The sequence below is a fragment of the Scatophagus argus genome, chromosome 15 (genome assembly GCF_020382885.2).
Source record: "Scatophagus argus isolate fScaArg1 chromosome 15, fScaArg1.pri, whole genome shotgun sequence".
NCBI lineage: Eukaryota > Metazoa > Chordata > Actinopteri > Scatophagidae > Scatophagus > Scatophagus argus.
Window position 1 is genome coordinate 7,296,781 of NC_058507.1, and position 20,569 is coordinate 7,317,349.

Sequence of the window (20,569 nt, forward strand, 5' to 3'; positions counted from 1 at the left end):
CTTTTCTCCGCCTGAATCACCTGGCATTGCTCCTGGTGAAGCCACTGACAGACATCACCAGTTGCCGCTAAGCCATCGGGTGAGATTGATGCGAAGCTTAGATGGCGCCATCTGTCATTTTGACACAAGCACAAGTTGTTTAGAAAGCACCTGGACTCACTCCTCTGTGGACCCCTGTGTCCCTCCATCTCTCTCTGTCTTCATACTTGTTTGGCTGAACCGACAGACTGAGCACAAAGTTGAGACTCTAACATACAATATTACAACAGTGTATGCTTACTTGAGAAAAGGCAGAATATTTAGATTTGTCCTATGGTTTAAATTCCTTGTGGCTAAAATTATTATTTCAAGCAAGGCTGTGGCTAAAATTCTCAAAGTGACAGTGCTAATCTGCAAGGTATAATGTTCACATTTACCATCTTACTTTAGCATGTTAGCATAGCAGTGCGAGCTTACTTACCAACATTTTCTACTTTGCTACAATTGGTAAGCAGCACTAAACACACAAAAATTAATACGACGCATCTTGAGGGGAACGCAAATGTCTGTACCAAATTTTCGAGGAACACAGTAGGCACTGAGATATTTCATGGAATAAGAGAATTTTTTTATCCACTGGTGGTACTGGAGAAAGAGTCAGGGGGGAACTTAATCCACAGGGCACCGTGGATATTTGTTACAGTTTTTTATTGCAGTCCATTCAGCAGTTGTCAAGACATTTCACTAAAAAAAATCATCAAAACTTAGTTGAGGGAAAAGGAAAGAGTCAGGGGATCATTATGGTTTATCCTCTGGGAACCTTAAACGTTATATGGCATCTCCTCATAACACTTTAGTCCTGCAAAAGTGGTCTGCCCAGCAACTAAGAGGCTGACATTACTGACATGCCACTAGCATCACCAAAAATTATGTTAAAAAGACTTAATAAATTCATTTTTACTTTTTATAGGTCAACTATAGATGATACATTTGTCCCATAAGTTTGAAACGTACAAACTTACTGTTAATGGATGAGTAGTTAAGTGATCTGACTGTCTTACCATAATCAAAATGGCATTTGGCTTCACACTTTTACTGAGATCCACAGCATTACAGCCGTAACAATCATATCCAGAAAAGCTGACTCCCAGAAGTTTGTGTTTGCAAATCCCCTTCATCCTGGAGAGAAGTGATGTCAAAGCCTTTAAAGATCACATTCATACTCAAACTGCACTGTTGCACCTTTATGCCACCTTACAGACTTTCAACACTGAGAAGGCAGCCTGGTTTGATAATAATGTGGATCAGCTCCCTACAAATTCGCCATGGGCTTTTCTGGTCCATTCAGCAGAGAGGATGGAGTTCGAGTGAAGTCGGCTGCACATGATCTTCGAGCAACCTTCACATTGCCTCTGCTGCATGTTGTTTCTTTTCCATTCATCCGATCAAGGGACTCTGGTGTGAAAAAAGAAAACTCCCAGGGGCCTCACTATAGCCGCTGACTTCTAGAGGCATGGGAGTTTCAAATATTCCCTCAGAATGAGCGAGATGAAATGGATAACCATTGACCTTGCCTGAGCTAATCTAATGCTAATATATGGTAATTATTAGACTTTCAGGTGAAACCTACAGTGACTCAGACTTCATTTATACGGTCTATGCAAGATGAGGCTGGCTTCGCCTGTTAAAAACAGATAACGTTGTTAATTTAAAGCTTGGATGAGATGCTGTCTGAAAGTATTGGGCAAAGAAAGGTAAGGAAAGAAAAGCAGGTTCTTATAAGAAGAAGCTGTCTTGCTGCTCCTCTGTTGGCCTCGAGTCTGTAACACTTCAGCCCGACTGTCCAGTAGAGACTGACATCTTGGTGATGAGGTGCTGGGTGTGCTAAAATATGCCAAGCTGCTTACACACATCTTGTCAGACTGTCACTTTAGAGGCCCATGGGAGCATACAGTATGGGTCTATACTTAACACAAGTCTTAACACAGGCTACATATTTCCATCTATATAAAATGTCGCATGAATAGTTAGAGTGTGCTTACGATGTGTGGGTGTGAGGTAGTGAGTAATACAGGATCCCTTCAGTATCATCAGGACTTCACTTGGTGACCCAGTTTACAGCTATTATTTTACACGAATGTCACACTGATTACAGTATGACTAGACCGACTTTTGGCTGGACTGTTTAATGAGAGAACTGGTATCTAACCATCTTTATTCTAAAATTCAGTGAACTACATTTATTAGCAATTCTTTGATTGGTTCAGATCTTTAGAAGGTCTCCGTTCACATCATAGTGGGTTATAATCCATCTTCAAATATCCATGAAGTGTTTACAAATGTTAAATCAGGGAAATTTAAGTCAATTGTCACTGATTTTAAGAAGGTGTGACTCTGTAGACAGTTACATGAATACTTCCACCAAATTTGGATTGCTTTAAAAGGTTAAACCTTCAGCAACACTTAACGTATTAAGACCACCTTTATTGCGAGACTCTCACAATTAAACTGATCCTTCCAATACAAGTGTTGCTGAGAATATTTCCCTCCTCTGTGCAACCAAAGAGGTTACTACAGCATCAGCGTGGGCACCTGACAGAGCAAACTGCTGTCCTGGAAGTTGACCAAATGGACCAAACTCAGAAAGTGAGCTTGAACTGTTCAGGTCACAAAGATGAGTTTACAGTTGCCTAACTTTCTTGACCCACCAAAGTCATTAGACATAGCATTTAATTTTCTAGATCTGGAAATCAGACTCTATTTTATAGTAATACTATCATCAGTCAGCCTATGAGGACTTCTACCTGGTTGTGAAGCAAGGAGCTGAAGACAAAAGTTTATTGGATGTCCCCAGGTGAATTAGCCCATGGCAGCAGACCACAGTGGAAGGAGGATAATGGAGACACATTAGTTTGCTGCAGATGACTGTTAATTCGATTTTCTGACTCATAAGATTAGGTTGCTATTGGAATTAATAATTGATCACAATGATTCCTACGTGAGGTCACTTTCCAAGAAGGAGAAAGCATTTTTCTTCTCATCGGATGAACAGCCTGCCTACACTCCACTACATATTTGTCTGATTAAAGGAGGCACTCGTATGACAAGGCATCAGAGCATAACAAGAATTATGTTGTGTTTGCATCATCTGTAATCGACTCTGACATTGTTTTTGATGGCAACTGCTTGATTGCACAAACAGAATGGAGATTTACTGTCTGGTCTAATGACTGTGTGAGTAACTGACAGTTGAAACTTTGGACAGCAGTGTTAGCTGTGGCAGCCATTTCTGGATGTCACTTTTAGCTCTTCTTGAGTTTTCTTCTTTTCCACCCTTCACATGTAAAAACACCCACTAATTATAGCTGCAGCACAGCAGTGAGGTAGGACCAAGCATTTTGAAGACGTGGAAGAAGGAGGAAGACGAAAACAGAAGGGCCCTTCAGCTGGACTGTCAGGACCATAAGTGTTCTGAAAACCTTGAAAGCGTGCATCTAATTCGCACAGCACAATCCCTAAGTAGATAAAAGATGTTCATTCTGTATGGGTCTTGAATGTGCAACCTTTGCCACCAATGAGATTGTAAGTTCAAGACCCACAAAATTCATCCCACCATGTCTTTGTGGACTTTGCTTTGTGCACACAGTCATGCTGGAATAGAAAAGGCACCAAACTGTCACAAAGTTGGAAGCATAGCATTGTCCAAAATGTCTTGGTATGCTGAAGCATTAAGATTTCCCTTCACTATGGAACTGTGGAATTTTTGATCATTCAAAATCATTTGTGGAAGACAGTCTTAAAATGCAGTACAGCCAGTTTAGTGTCAGTTGCCCAAAATATAGATAGAAATTCTGTGGGAGAAGAAAATCCAATTAGTTTTACCATTTGTGAGAAACTCATAGCAATAGACTTCATAAGACAGTTACTGTAGCACCTCCATCAGGTCTATTAGCCTATGATGACAGTTGAAAAGTTTTATTTTCATGCATGCAAAAGGCAGATTTCATGATGGGAGGAAGAAGAAGAAGAAGAATTAGAAGAAGAGGAAACTGGAAATTCCAGGAAGGCCTGGAAGAAGAGCTGCCTGGCCTCTAATGATGCTGCTCATTATGGACGCTTTTCTGTCCAGCTAATATCCTCTGATGAGGAGCTCACAGAACAGCACCTACAGCTCTGACTAATCAGAATGATTAAAAAAGATATAATAAGCCCTGCAAGCAGAATCACTTGTAATGGGATAGTATGAACACCCCTGCAACTGATGTCAGTGTAACTGACGACATGTATCCTCAGTAAGATCCAACTTGTTAATTTTCCTCCGAAACGGTTGGAGTCGTAGTTGAAAGCTTTCCCACTGATTGCTATAGTCCAGCTGTCATTTGTTAGGACACAAGATGCAGGCAGAGGTCACTTGTAATCCGTCTCTCCATTAGGCTTTCCTTTGTACCTCCAATCACATTGGGGTGGTAAACGATGTGGCAATTGTGACAGGGAACAGAGAGTCTTTAATGCAATCCCGTGGGCTCCACCACCCCCTGATGCTGCCAGCAGCCTCGGTGAAAATGCTTCATTACTGTTACTCCATGATGGGGACTCAGCATCACCCGTCATCCAAAAGGCAGGAGCCCTATTCTTTTGATTTAGTATCGCTGTTGAGTGGATGGCTGGGTCTCTCTCTTTCTCTCTCTCTCTCTCTCACACACACACACACACACACACACACACTTCTACAAAGCAAGAGACAAAGTATCAGTCTCTGCCTGTCATCTCATACAAGAAAACATACTTAGAAAGAGATAGGAATTTATGAGGAAGCTGCCCTTTAAACAAGATGGATGCAGCCCCTTCCACCTGTGCCCTCAGCCAAATCTCATACATATGAAGTTTGCTACGGTTATTATTATAATTTTTTTTAATATGACCTAGTTATTTGATTGATTTTAAAAAAGAGAATAAACAAATAGATGCAGCACATATGTGTATGTATTTACACCTTTTACAACGCAGTATTGGTCTGACAGGCTGAGTCTTCATATTAGCACCGCTGTGAGCCAGTACTTAGGCGTGTTAGCGGATCAGTAGATGAAACAGTAGAATTCCTCCTAGAGGGATCATGTCTTCTCTACAAATTTCTCAGGAAGCACTAGAAGATTAAAATCCCATCCTTCAGCAGACCACAGCTCTGTCACTACACTGGATATGACTGGATATCAGCATGCAGAACATGCAGGCTGTCACCATGGAGACTGACATGTATCACTTCGATTGCCTGTGTCTGCACCCATTGGCAGACACAGCTGAGTCTCACTTACACAGTTGCCGGCCAGAATTAAAGTGGAAACTGCTCCAGAGGCTAATACAGGTTGCATTGACAGGGGAGCGAGAGATGAGTAAAGGCACAGATGGACAGATGTGCAGGCTGACCAGAAATGACAGGATGATTGAAAAGAGCAAAGATGCGAAAGAATGGGGAGGAAAGGATCAGGATTAACAGTGGAAACCTCTGTCCATTTCTCTGTGTGGTGATGAATGTCTGACAGGTGTTCTCTCAGAGCACGGCAGAGACTGATCGGTGCTAATCTTTGTCATCTGGACTTCAGGACGATACGACAGCGAGACGTTTTTTCTCTTTTTGGCAATTCTTACATCTACTGTGTTATTTTTGATCAATGATACCCGTAAGGTCATTCCTGCATGACTTAGGTGACATATTATGCTAGCTGTCAGGTTCGTGACCTACTTTTAATTTGCATTCGACTAGAATGTCTACATGGTCTAATGAGCTTCCACTCAGTTGTGTATTTAGGACTATTCTTAACTTAAAGCAGCAATGTCACAGTAAAAATTGTCAGGTATTCAAAACATTGCTTATATTAAAGAGTTTATAATAAAGAATGGCAAATGCCAGTGTTAAAATATATACAGTATTACTAGTCAAAAGTGACTAAAAATATGTACTGTATATGTAGATTAGCAGAAAATTAAAACAGTCAAGTACATGACAATGTTAGTATAGAAAGAAGTCATCAAATTCACATGCTCGTCAAGCCAATTATATCACTAGCTTCAGACAGATTTCATGTCTGATGACAGTCACATGGACGCAATGTATGACAAGTATTACTTAATTATTTTCATACTTGTTCATATGTGCATGTGTGTCTTCAAAAGATGAGTCCTGGCTGTCTTTTCTCCAGTATTCTGCTTATTAAATTTCTAAGGCGCACTTTATATTTCATCCAGTAGAGGGCTCCATAGCAAACCCTTTCAGAGTTATAGTTAAACAAGCATTACTGTACACTGTAGGATCAGAACACACTTCAGTGGAGAAGAACATACACACAAGGACTTGCTGGGTTTGACTTAAGTTCTCAGTACTTTTAGTTACTACTCACTCTAAATACAATATACTGACATTACTTCTATATGCTTTCGGTTGCAATTGCAGCATTTTTACTTGTAACAGAGTACTTTCTACTACATGATCTCAGTACACTACAAGTATGCCCTGATGTCAGATGTCCAAAAAAGATGTATTGTTTATTGCAGATATGTTGCTCTGCAGTGTGTAGGTCAGACTCACGTGTGGAGAGAAACTGTTCTGTGTCTGTTTTGACAATCAGTGCTGTGTAGCTCTCACGAGGACAAACGGGCTGAGGGAAATGGATCATGCGCACGGTGTGAGGGCTGTTGTATTGTTATATTGTTATTCTTGTTATATATAGACTGCTTGTGCAGTCGATATTCCACAACAAGCTTTAAGGAAATTTTGCCAAGGCGTGTCATGTTAAATAATCTTTGTATATAACGGCTGAAAAAGTGAAAGCTTTAACAAAATATACCTCTGCATCATTTTTTCATTGCAGCAATTTTTCTAAAATGATTACTTTTAGAAAGACAATATGTTTCAGGGATATAGACGAAGACAAGATGGTGATGTGTAGTAGCAATCCTCTCTGGTTGTTCTGCTGAATGGCTTTGACAGCGCAGTGATAGTTTCAGTCATCGTTTTAGTCCCTGAGGCTAACATTGGCCCTGTAGTCTGTCTGAGTAAAAAAAAAAGACACAGCTCTTAGCTGTCTATATAGACATGTCAGTTATCTGTTTGCCTAAATATGGCATTTAGCTTTCTTTAATCAGAAATTCCTTGTGTGGTGGAAATTCATAAGAAATTTGTTTCTATTGTATTATATTATTTGTTCTGTAGACATAATTTCAAATTCTATTTAAGGAAATGTGAGGCAAAATAATTTTACAGCGCAGAAAAACTCAAATAGTCATGTGTCTCATGCACACCTGGGAAAATTCCCTTATTTCTCAATAGGATTTGCAAATGTTGAGCAGATGGATTCTCAGAAGTTAGATGAAGTTAGAAGCCAAATGATCAAATATTCATACAGTCAAGTGGTTTTCTCCCACACAGTTTACCTCTCACTCAGCTCTTCTCTAAACTATTAACAACACAGCCAGAAATGTAAGCTTTCAGCCTGTTTATCGCACACGTTTAGTTCACCATTACTGGCAGATTGCCTTTGGTCGTTAAAATGTTGTTTTAGCTTGTCTACGTCTAATCATAGAATGGAAAAAAACCCTAGAAAACTAAGTTTCAGATAACAAATGTTTGGATTGTGAGCACCCACTGGTTGATGACTCAGTGTACGTATTCCATGATGTCTGCTGATGAATACTTTGTTTATACAAAACAGGAATGTGAAATTTGTGAAACTCATGTTTGCTCAATTTCAGAAGCATGTAGGAAGATGAAAATGATACACCAGGTATCTGAAACTATAAATATAAAAATATGAGGGAAGATACAGATGAGTTTCTAAAACCTGTCACCCTGTTGTGCAGAGACCACTAACTCTACAGTCATTTTCTCTCTAACAGGAAATACAGCCATATTAAGCAGTCAGTGTATTTTCTGCCAGGAACATCTGAGCAGTATTGAAAGTGTTGGTTGATTTGACTTAGGAGAAAATGGCTTTGTTTTCTACAGCTGCTTCTCAAAGTTGCATTAATGGTATGACGCAGTGCAAGTTGGATTAGCGGTTTCAGAAAGAGATGGGGCCCTGAGGCCGCTGCCTGTTTCAAAGCCTGGACCTGGTTCTATTCCTTCTCTGGTGAGCTCTCACTCACTTTTCTTTCAAAGGCCCTGACTCTGCCAGACAGCTGTGAAAACAATATATACATTATACAAGTGGAGCTGCGTAGGCTCAAATCTGTGAGGAGTTATGAAACAGGGAACGGGGGCGGGATCAGTACCAAATAACGGAGTTCACCGCCTGGAAAAAACCTTAAGAGACATGCAAAGGGAGACAGGAAATGAACTGAGTATTTTGGAAGAGGAGCATGAGCCACGCCGCCTCCTTGTCCAGACATTTATACCCCATTACACACCACTGAGACAAAACCAACAGGCAGAGCTGTAGTCTGTACTTATTATTACACAAAGGCCTTTCAGTTATGATAAATTAGTAAATGGTTCATACAAACGTTTTGAATGATTGGAACAGAGGGGTAGTTTAAATCGCACACATTTAGCTAAAGGGACAAGGCAGTTAAATCTGATGAAAGTTGTTTGAACATAGGCATAGTGCTTTGAAGGGTAATATTGTAAAAAAAAAAGCAACATACTTTCTCACTTAACCCATCCAGCCATGCAGATTTTATTTGCTAAGGGTTTTGAGATAACCACCACCTCACCACCACAGACTTTTGTCGCCAACCCAATGTGTGGGGTTGTGTTTGTGGTGCTCATATCATTGGAAAGTTATATTTTATAAGCCTAACAGCAGCTTGCTCCCCAAACAATATGTTTGCTTGCTAGGATAAACCACAGACCTTAGTGTCAACACTTGTATTTTTTTTATGCTCAGTTATTGTCTGGATTGTTTGTAAAAGTGTTGAGAGGGCCCAAAGATGGAGAGCCGTGATGCAGATTATCCTCTAAAAATAACACCATAAATAAAACTGTTTTGGCTTTTGAAAGCAATAGAGATTACATATCTTTAACCAGGCAGTTTGTGCAATTCATTTGTGGCTACAGCTCTTATCAGAAGTGTAGTACGTGTACTTCCAAATAATAATTTGGTGCAGTTGATTTTGGGAATATTTTCCCCCTTTTTTGTCTTTATATCTCAGTTAACAAATGTAGCTTTCATTGCACTGAGACATCACTGAAGACAATTTTCAACTCCCCATTTCTCATTAGGGTGGTTGTTTGGGTGGGGGAGTCAATATTTTATTATACAAAATGCCACAAAGACAGCCTTCCATGTTCATTTTGTGGATGTGAGGTATTTCATTGATTTAGGGTGTATAAAGATGGGGAAAATAGCTTGTGGATCAATTGTTCTTCACATAGGAAGTGAGGGGTGCAGATCAGTCATACACAGATACCCCTGGAAACTGAAAATAGCTTCATTGTTTACTTAATGCAACTCATGTCATTTTCACCAAGTTAAGACAAGTCTTGTCAAAGTATACGGGCAACCACACACACCCAAACAAAAATGCAGACACAGAAAATAGTTCAGACAGATATTGATGAGAACACCAGAGCTCATTGGAGAAGCAGATGACCTGAGAGGCATGCAACGCAGGGAGGGTGCTGGCAGAAGATTAAACATTCTTTCAAAAGGCATGAAGAAACCAGGGAGAGCAAGTGCACTGCAGTTTAAAACAAGTCTCTTCAGGGGTTGAATTTGCCAGAGCAACAAGAGGAACTACTCTAAAAGAAAAAAAAAATGCTGATCCAAAACTAAAATAGCTTGAATATCAGCATTCAAATATTTTCATGTCAACCTGGCAGTTAGAGGATTTCCAGTGTTTGTAATAAAGGTGTTGCATAACTTCTTTTGTTTTATTGTTTGGCTGTCCACTGTCTCCTGTTTTATGCGCTTAGTTTCAAGAAAGTCTCTTAGGAAAGTACTATAAGTGGGAGCTACTGTACAATACGCTCATTTGTTAATGGACCGATCATCATACAAGTGAATACAAACATCCATCAAATAAGACGTGATTTTGATAGTTATCATTTCAAGAAACGGGGAAATGAACGGTGGATGAGAAAAGGAGGAAACATCTCTGTTGCAGGGGCAGGAAGTCTCATTACATTGCTGTTATTAGATTAAGTCAGTTCTAACTGCTTCAGCCTGGTCGCAATGTTGCCACCTGCCGGAGGTTACGCTGAGGTCATCTCTCATATAACAGGTAGAATTCCAAGGTATACATCAGAGAACATCATGAGGGTGTTCTTCAACATTTCTGTGTATTCAGGGACAAAAAAGGAAGTGTCAAAAACAGAAATTCCTCATTGCAACATTATTTCTAGGAAGCTGACAGTCACGGTCATGCATTTACTGCACCACAATCATGCAAACATTACTCACCAGATCTGTTTCCACACATTGTTGACTGCTTTAAAGTCCTTTGTTTATTATAAGCGATGGCAACTTGAAAATGGTTTAAAGTACATTCTCCCTGTGCATCTGCACTGTGAGAGCTTGATGTCACTCAAACTGCTATATCGTTCATCTTAATGGTGTCTCAGATAAGAGCGGACAGTCACATGCCTGATGACTGAGCCACCAGACGTGGACACACATGTCTATTCGAGTACAGTATAGAAAATCTGATAATGTAATTTCTCTGCTATAAATCTTAGTTTGGTAGATTGGGAAGAGACTGGAGGGTCAGCATTGACATCACACGAGGGCGGGTCTGAGTCACCCAATACAAGACAGGAGGAGAGCAACAACTGACCACATCAGTGACAAGTGTGTCGTATCACACACACTTCGCTGCTAACCGCAGCCAGAAGATGCTAGGTGATAGAGAGTCCATTTGTGGTTTTGAACGAGTCAAACCTCTGCAAACAAAATACACAACATCTACAAGTCAGAGTTGTGGAAGATTGGCCATGTGTTTAAATGGCTTACAGTTGTCTAATGTTTCAGTTTGGAGAGGAGCTTGATCATAGACTGTACATTAAAGCAGCAGAATGTCAAAGGTTCGGTTTGCATAAATGTTTGTCTTTAGTTTGATCCTACCAAAGATGATTCCTGCTCTTACCAGGCAATGACGTAAAAACAATAAAAAATAAATAAATTGTGTCTGACACTATTAAATAAGATCCAGGAAGTGGTTCTCATGAATTATTACTATTATCATTATTATTTTCAACAAATATGGGGCTATTTTCTTTATTGTTTCTATTGCAGTTCTTAATTACTCAGTACATTCACACTGGAACTGTAATAGTTTGTGTATTTGTAAGGCATGTGGGTAACAGTTTGGCGCACGCAACTACACACACACACACACACACACACAGACAGTACACAGCATGCGGACTGATGCATGTAAAGTGGAACCAAAGGTAACAAGTATGTCAGAAACATGTGCTGACATCGAATTGAATGGCGTGCAAGTTCCTCATGTTTCGGCATGCACAGATCCGACTGAATCCTTTAAGTCAGTTGTTCAAGAACAAATTGCCAGTTTCCAGTCAGCTACAGAAGGAATGGAGAGAGTTTTGGATGAGACAAGAAGGGTGTGTCAGTGTTATTCCACTGCTGTGCACAGCATGAATGCTTTGAATATTTAGCCAAGATAAAACTAACTGAAACACTCCTAAATGCACATGTTTTCATTTTTATCATTCAGTTAATTTTGTATTTTCAGTTTCATAGTATAAGATATGCTTTTATCTTAAGACTTTTTGCCTTTCGGGAAAGTGTTTGTTCACTCTTCATACAGTGTAATACAGAAATGTTCCTTGTTTTTACAAAGAAAAATACTACACCAAAGTTACTAGCTGACAAAAAGTTGCCTCAGTCCCCGACAAGAGGATTTTATCTGTCTTTGATAAATAAATGAAAAGTTTATGCATTTTTAACTTTAAATTCCAGGTGAAATGGCTTCACACTGACCACAAAATGAGAAAAATTAAAAACATATTTAGATCACAGTTTTGATGATATGGAAGCAAATCACACACTTACCACAAATGCTGGAATTGTTATGCATATCTGAATACATTTATGATTGTAGTATTCTTTATCCAGTCATAAAATATCAAGAAACTTGAACATTAAGGAAGTCAGATCACAAATGCATGAGATGCAGTTTATGATCTTACCAGAGGGTGAACAGGGGCCAAAGAGGAGGGAGAAAAAGTAAGCATGAAGACTTAAGAATGACGTTTTGGCTGACATCAGTTTAATTGCAGTTTCCTTTAAGAGGCTGAGTCAGAGACAGAGTGAGGTAGAGTAAGGGAGGGCACTGCAGTGGTGGAACCAGGCATCTGGAGATTTCACATCTGGACATACATACTGTAGAAATGACTCTTCAGCCAACAAGGTAAGTGTGCCTTTCATTTGGTTTATACATTATGAAGTATTTAACATGATCACTATTACATTATCTTTTCTTATTCCTTGAGAATAACTTAAAGTAGTGTTGTGCTTTATAATCATTTTATCTCAAAAGCCTTATTTTGATACTTAACAGTAAATGGTTCAGTGAACTGCAGCCAAAATGAAAAAATGAAATTTTCCCTGCCCGTAGACGCATGTTTTCTTTCCACTGATCTGTTTCTCCAAACATGTTTAGAGTTACATCAGTCATCAGTAGCTCCTTCTCTTTTTGTTTGTATAAATTTTGGTTAAATATTTCATTTATGCTATGCTGGTCCACAAAACTGAGCAGAAAAATGATAGGAAAATTGAATTCAAAATACAATGACTGCAGGTGTTTATATCACAGCTCAGTTTTGGCCACAAATATATAATATACTGAAGACTCTATGTCATATAAATGTATAATTTATAAATGTTTAATTTAGTTATTGTAAAACACTTGTTGCACTTTGCAACAGCTGCTTATGCAGTCATTTTGCCCACTGCCATACTCCACTTACAGCAACAAAAGCAAACTCTATGATACTTTTTAATGTAGAATTGCAGCTCTCTTTATTGTTATTGTTTTCTTAATATATTCAGAACCATCCTCATATGTCCTGAGGATCATTTAGTTCCCCTTGAACTAATGATTCAGTGCAAAACTGATTACAGGACAAGTGAGATGTTATCCAACAACCCCAGGGGAATTAGTGTGAACAGAACCAAGTCTGTTGCTGCAACATGGCAATCACTGTACTAAATGAAGGTAGGGCTATTAGGTGGGAAGTGTAGAGACTGAAATTCATCATGATTTACAGTATGTATTGGGGCATTTAAAAACGCCGCTCTGTTTTATGATTGGGTGAGTAGCTGGCGTTCAGGGTGCTCAGCTTACGATCAGAAAGAAGAAAGAAAGCTCAGTGCTCGAGAGTAAATAACAGGACAAGCAGAAACTGTGTTCAACTCCTTTCCTGTGGAAACGTAAAGGCAGAGTCAGCGGACGACCCTGTAATGAACATTTCCCCAGTGGGCGAAGGCACAGGCAAACAGTCCCAACAACAAAACACAGTTGAACCACTGAGCCTCACAATCACAAAGAAAATACAAAGGAGGGCATTGGCTTGACCCTGACCATAGTTGTTTTTAAACATGTCAGTCAACTGAATTATGTCTAAAGTGCCAAATAAGAACGGTTTAAATAATGAAATGCTTTCATTATTATGTTGTCTTTGTTATGGTAATGTTATTTTCTGTTTAAATATCCAGTGTTTAGGATTTAGAGGGATCTATGGCAAAAATATACGATAAGATAAGATGAGCTTTATTGATCCCACAGTGGGGAAATTCACTTGTCACGGCGGCTCAAAGAGTTAATATATTAACAGTTTTCAAGTAACATAATATTCTTGTGTTCTCATTTGTTTTCACTTAGAATGGGCCTTTTATGTATATTTTTTTAGTGGAAGTGGGTCCTCTTCCACAAAAGCCCAAAAGAGATATATCCCTCTGAATCCTACACACTGGTCCTTTAAAGGAACAGTTTGACGCTTTGTGAAAAAAATAATTCACTTTCTGCCAAAAGTTACATAAGAGGGTCATTTGCACACTTGAGACTTTAGGTAATCGAGGTAAATCAGCTGCTGGCACCAGCAATATAATCATGAGAGTGGTTTATCTCAGAGAGATTGAATCAAATGCAACTGGGCTTGGTTATATTGTCTTTGGCCTCTCACCCAAGAGGTTTTATCAGTTCATGCTCATCAAAACCAGACTAGACTACTCTGATCTAGTCTTGATGAACATGAATTGATGAAGCCTCTTGAATGAGAGGCGAAATGTCTTCAAAGACATATAACCAAGCCCGGTTGCGTTCGATTCAATCTCTTTGAGATAGCTATGACCTGGATAAATGAGAATATCCACAGACACATGAGAGTGATGTCAAACTTCTCATCTAACTCTAAAAATACACACACACACACATATATATATATATGTATATATATATATTTCACAAAATGTGAAAGTGATGTTTTAATGTCATTGTTCAATGTTTTTCACAGCATCCCAGCCATCATCAGCACCACACCTCTGTATGAAGACCAAAACAGTACCAATGGGACTGAATGTCCTGAAACAGATGCGTGGGAGTGGCTCAACAGCAGACAGCCAGTGTATATCCTGCTCATCACTGTGCTGGGAATTGTGTTTAATGTGTTTGTCCTCATGGTTTTCTGCCTCCACAAGAAGGCCTGCACTGTGGCTGAGATCTACTTAGGCAACCTGGCTGCTGCTGACCTCGTTCTGGTGTCCTGTTTGCCTTTCTGGGCTGTCAACATATCCAATGGTTTCAACTGGCCATTTGGTCAGTTCCTGTGCAAAGCTGTCAACCTGGGCATTAAGATGAACGCCTACTGCAGCATCTACTTCCTCGTACTGGTTAGCATAGATCGCTATGTGGCCCTGGTGCATACGATGTCCTATGGCAGAATGCGTAGACCAAAATATGCAAAACTGGGCTGTCTGCTGGTGTGGGGCTTTGGTATGCTCATGAGTGTCCCTACACTCATCTTCAGGAAAGTTGAACATTTCCCAGAGTATGGTGTACATGCATGTTTTCTGGATTACCCAAATCACACCGTAGAACTTCTCTGTGATGGGATGTTGACTGTTTTTAGCTTTATCGTACCTATTTTATTTATTACATTTTGTACAGTGAAGATTATTCAGGCTTTGAAAGTCCAGAAAATAGAGAAGTTCAATGCTGAAAAAACAGAGAACAGGGCCACCACACTGGTGCTGGTGGTCCTCCTAGCATTCCTTATCTGCTGGGTGCCGTTCCACGTGGTCACCACATTGGATGTGCTGTTACGAGCTGATGTTCTGGGAGGCTGTCACCTCATAAACGTTCTAGAAATCTGCAATCAGATCTTCACCTACTTGGCCTTCTTTAACAGTGTTCTCAACCCCATCCTCTACGTAATTGTAGGAAAGAACTTCCGGAAAAAAGTTTGGGAAGTCTTCAATCAGTGGAGCAGTAAGAAAAAAACATCGTGTGAGTCCACACGTTCAAACCTGTCCTCTACACTGAAGACTTCAGTATAAACTAATGAACTAATATATAAACTATATATAAGTATAAACTAATTCAAAAGGACTGTTCCCCTCAAAAAATATTGTTTGTAGAAGATGGCTGTGATGAATAGTCACTTAATTGTCTTGTGATTATTTAAATGATTCAAATTATAAGATAAATTCATGATTGGGTTTGTAGTAGATATACTGAGCAGTAATGGGAAAAGATCCCATTTCCTCAAATTAATTTTCGATGGGACATCTTTAAAAAAGTTTAACTTCAGCTTTAATATTTTTTGGCAAATTTAATGATTTGAATAAGACCATAGAGTTTGTGAATGAATGTTTCCTTTTGCAGATTGCTGATGAAAGTTCTATTGTGTCTCAAACATGTTAAATTATTACAGCCTATGTCACTTATCATGAGCTGCAAAACCTAACCACATACTGTTATTTTTCATATCTCATCACTTACAATGAACTGCAGCTTGTCTCTCATTACAAAGCAACAATATCTTGAATGTCCAGGTGTTGTGGTCTAAACTGATATATGTAAATACAGCTTTTGTATTTTGTCTTATATTGCTGATTAGTCAGATTGTAAATAGTACCTATATTTCTTTTTCTCTGTACATATTCATCAAATAAAAAATGTATATGGTTTTACTGATGTCTTGTTGAACTTTATAATGTATTTAAACGTTAAGTAGAGCACAGAGAAAGTAAGAACACAAGCACCAGAAATGGAAAGTATGAGAGTCCCAAGAACTGCTTGCTAAGTGTTTTCTGGTGTTTCTTACTCATTGTCTGCAGAGTCAAAAACAGACTTTTGTCAAAGAGTTTCCAGTGGTGACACACAAACATGCTCCTTTTTGTTGGCTGCATGTATATAAGTTGTCTCATTATACATTTTTCCCCAAACCACAATTTAATGGCCCAGTGTTGACTCATTGTGGACTGGAAGCAAGGGTACACCCCTAGCTGTCTGCAAAATTAAGGCATGTCAAGCCAAACAGGAAACCTCTGTTTGGAGTCAGGTTTTACCACCATTGCCAGGGCTGGAAATTGCTGCTGTGGAACAAAAAAAACTTGCAGGCAGACAAAGTTACTTCAAAGCATGAAATATATGCCCAAAATACTCAGTTTGATCTCATTCCATATATTTTTTAAGGATTGTTGCTATAATGTCTAACTCTGTCGTTTGAGTTCCTCAACAACCTTTCATCCGATCGACTTCACACACGGCGGGTGTATTGCAGAGGTGTGAAGTTGTTGGGATGAGCCTTCTCAAGAAGGCTGCAAGTAGCAGTACCAGAGGCCAAGCAAGTGGCCCATTCATGAACACATACATGTGAACCAGCAGTACACCAGATCATTCAAATCTCTATATATTCTTCTTCATGCAAAGATGTTCTACATTTTAAAGTTGAATCAAACATAAGATTCTTTTTTTTTGAAGGAGTAAGTACGCTGTTGATCAAAGTATGCTTTCAAAAGAAGGAATTTGAAGTTTTATTTCTTTTGTATCATTATACATCACTTAACCAATTACCACTTAAACTAACAGTTAATTTTAATGCAATCCATTCATTTGCTTTCTTGGTGAGAGTTATCCTGCAATTCATTTCACGTCAGAATTTGACAATTCCCTGTCAACATGAACGACTTTCAGTCTTAATGCATAATGCATAATTCCAGCGCATCTGCTCAGGAAAATGCAGCTGTGGCAAACAGATGTTTCTAAGCCTCTGAACTTTGAAACTATAGCAGCACATTTATCAGATTAACACATTTAAAAAGAGTCAGGAGAAGTAGGCGAGTACTTTACCCAGAGACCTCAATCACACACACATCAACTGAATGGAAGTAGCAATTAAAGTTGTTACAGCATGTTTCACGGCATAAACACTACATAAAGTGAAAGTGTTGAAAAGATAATTGCTCACTGTGCGCATGCCATATTGCTGTGCTGTCATCTGAGTATTTTGTGGTTAAATGTACAATCAAATGCTGAATGTCCTAAAATGACAGACAATTAAAAACACAAACTGTAGATAACCAACACTTGTTAAAAAAAGGTGAGTGTTGGAGGTGCATATTTTGAAGGAAGTTTGAAGGTTGGACGATGCCGTACTACTGTAAGTAGTTCATCATGAGAGACGCCTTGCCAAATGCCTGAAGCTTCGAAGCTTTTACTAAAAATCCTTTATTCTCTCCTGACAAATGTGAGTATTTGTTTAATAGCTGAAGTAAGTTAAAAAAGAGCAACATATCTGTTGCTAAGAGCCTCGTCTTTGATGGTGGCATGTGTGTGCTCTGACTGATAAACCACCATTATCCACACTACATTAAATCTATTCTCTTTTCACACTGTGGAACTCAGATCAAGACATGACAGTTTCAACTCATACATTAAACTTGTGTTGACACAGTTAAAAGGTTTTACTGGTATATGTGTTAGATTTGAAGACGCCCTTTTTTTTCTAGCTTTAAAATCCCTGTTACTGTGCAACAGCCTTCACAGTGGTCAGCAGGTGGGTTACTTATGGAGAGCGCTGCAAGACCTGAGCTTGTCTGCAACCACACAGATGCATGGGACTGGGTTTACACCATGCAGCCTGCCTACATGTCCATCATCTGTCTTCTTGGAGTGATCGGCAACTCCTTTGTGCTTTGTGTGTTCTGTCTCCAGAAGCGACGCAGCTCTGTGGCTGACATCTACCTGAGCAACCTGGCAGCAGCTGATCTCCTCATGGTTTCCTGCCTGCCATTCTGGGTCGCTACCATTATCAACAAGTTCCACTGGAGGTTTGGGGAGTCCATGTGTCAGCTTATCAGCATCGTCATTGGGATGAATTATTACTGCAGTGTGCTCTTCCTTACACTCGTGAGTGTGGACAGATACGTGGCCCTCACCAGACCCCTAAGCCAAGGGAAACACAGAAGAGCCTTCTGGGCACGTGGGATTTGCTTCTGTATCTGGATTGTCGGGGCCTTGCTCAGCTTCCCTGCTATCCTGTTTCGCTCTGTCCAGTTCTTCCCTCACCTGGGCGTTGATGCATGCTACCTAGCATATCCCCATGAAGGTTGGAGATTGCGCTACAACATGACTGTCAGCATTGTTGGCTTCTTTATCCCTGTTCCCATTGTATCCTTCTGTAGTTACCACATCACTAAAGTCCTTCGGAGCAGCCAGAAGATGAGAAAAGGCAACAGAGGCGGTGTGGAAGGAAAGGCTGCGTACCTCGTTCTTGTTGTTCTTGCTGTTTTCATTCTCTGCTGGCTGCCATACCAGATTCTGATCTTCTTGGACACCTTGGACCATTATGAGGTCACCTCTGGATGTACATGGGCATATGTTTTGGACATTGGCAACCAGTTAGCAACATACCTTGGCTATAGTAACAGCTCACTGAATCCATTCCTGTATGTGATCGTAGGGAAGCACTTTAAGCAGAGGGCAAGAGAAGTGTTTAGACTTATGCTGTGCAGAAGGAAACGGCAATGGGTTAAGTCCGGTCATTCCAATGCCAATCTCAGTTCAACTAAACAAACTGACAGTACTAAAATCTAAAAACACCTGCATATATAGAGAAAGATTTGACAAAGATGCTGATAAATCAAGAAGGTGAAAAATGCATTTGCAAGTGATGCAAAAGAATTTCAAACTTTCTTGATTTGGATTTTTTGACTCATATTTCTGATCCATTTTACTATAACACGAATTCTACATTTCTACACGTTCATTAGTATTATGTTTGCCATTGTACCGTGTTGTGCTTGTCAATTTTGGGCTTGATACCATATTTTATTATTGTAAGCACTGTTTTCTTTTCAGATCTGTGGCAAAATTGTCTGTCTTAATGAAGCTTGATTTGGTGTTGCTTCTTACAGGGGCTGTCTGAGTCTGTCATTTGTATCTTTATAGCCACTATCAGATTTCAGTTGTTGAAACTACTGGTGGCTCCTACTCACACGAAAACTATTTAAAGTGTTCTATCAGTCATTGTGTATTAGTCTGACTCCGTAATTCTGCGTGCACAGAGTGAAATCCTTGTCTCCAATAAAGTATCATCTACATATTAAAGACGTGGAGTGTCTTTGTTTATGTCTTTGTTCAAGTTATTTATGCTGGATGATGATCCTGTTGCTGCTGCCAGGTTGCTCAGGAACAATGATCCTGTTTCTCTATTAGAAAGTCTTAACATACCGCATTACTCAAATGTGCCGTTATAATTTTGACCATAAAAGGAACGTGATAGCTCCAACTACACTCATTTTAGCAGCATAGTAGCAAAAATAGAAAACAATACTAAATTATTCATGCCATTTTATTAGATAGAGTTAGGATGAGGTTTAGAAAAAGTTAAGATAGGACTACACATTAATAACTATAGATATAAATCAGATTCATCAAATAGTTCACCTATTGATTAATTAGCAGATAACTCAGCATGAAAGCATAGGCAGAAGTACTACAGAAACAGGAAATAATCATGTTACTCGGTTCAGCAAGATGGATCGTTATTTATATGGACTGCACATAATGAGGCGAATTAATACTCCTTTTGGCCTTGAGGAATGTTATGATTATTATTATTATGATTATGATACTTTCTCAGTAAATCATTTGATTTTTCAGGTAATTATCAGTCTCATTATCATTCTTCCTTTAAAATGTATCATTAGTAATAGGTAATCCTCTCTTTCTCGCTCTCTTTTTAATCTTTAGTGGTGTTGTCAAAGTCACACTTGCTGTCTGCAGTTTTATCTTCTCTCCGCCACATTTGCAGCTTGTCTCTAAAATGTGCACAAAGCGAATTTTGACTCTTTGATAAACAAGTTGATATATTGAAGACTTTGGCCAAGGGTGTGGAAGAATGCAACTGTGTATACAAAAACGGTCGTAGCAGATCTCTCCTCAGACTAGCTGTGCATTCTTACCAGGGACCCAGTGTACGCAGAAGAGCCCCATTCCAGATGTCTTTCTTCACTAGCGCTTTGTGGGGGGACATTTTCCTTAATCATACGGTAAGAACTCTTTAATCCTGTCCTGTTTTTTGTTTGTCGTTTTTGTTGTTGATTTGTAATTAAAAAATGCTGTCCAG

The 20,569-nt window shown here is 39.3% G+C and overlaps 2 protein-coding genes across 2 annotated transcripts; both read left to right on the forward strand.

The window, feature by feature from the left end:
• Window positions 1-12,244: 12,244 nt before the first annotated feature.
• Window positions 12,245-16,270, forward strand: LOC124072502 (B2 bradykinin receptor-like). The gene is made up of 2 exons (XM_046413974.1): window positions 12,245-12,345; window positions 14,450-16,270. Exons 1-2 carry the CDS (start codon window positions 12,326-12,328, stop codon window positions 15,489-15,491), a joined length of 1,062 nt encoding a protein of 353 aa, XP_046269930.1. The 5' UTR covers window positions 12,245-12,325; the 3' UTR covers window positions 15,492-16,270.
• Window positions 16,271-17,796: 1,526 nt separating this feature from the next.
• LOC124072364 (B2 bradykinin receptor-like) lies at window positions 17,797-19,035 on the forward strand. The gene has a single exon (XM_046413766.1). It carries the CDS (start codon window positions 18,007-18,009, stop codon window positions 19,033-19,035), a length of 1,029 nt encoding a protein of 342 aa, XP_046269722.1. The 5' UTR covers window positions 17,797-18,006.
• Window positions 19,036-20,569: the final 1,534 nt, after the last annotated feature.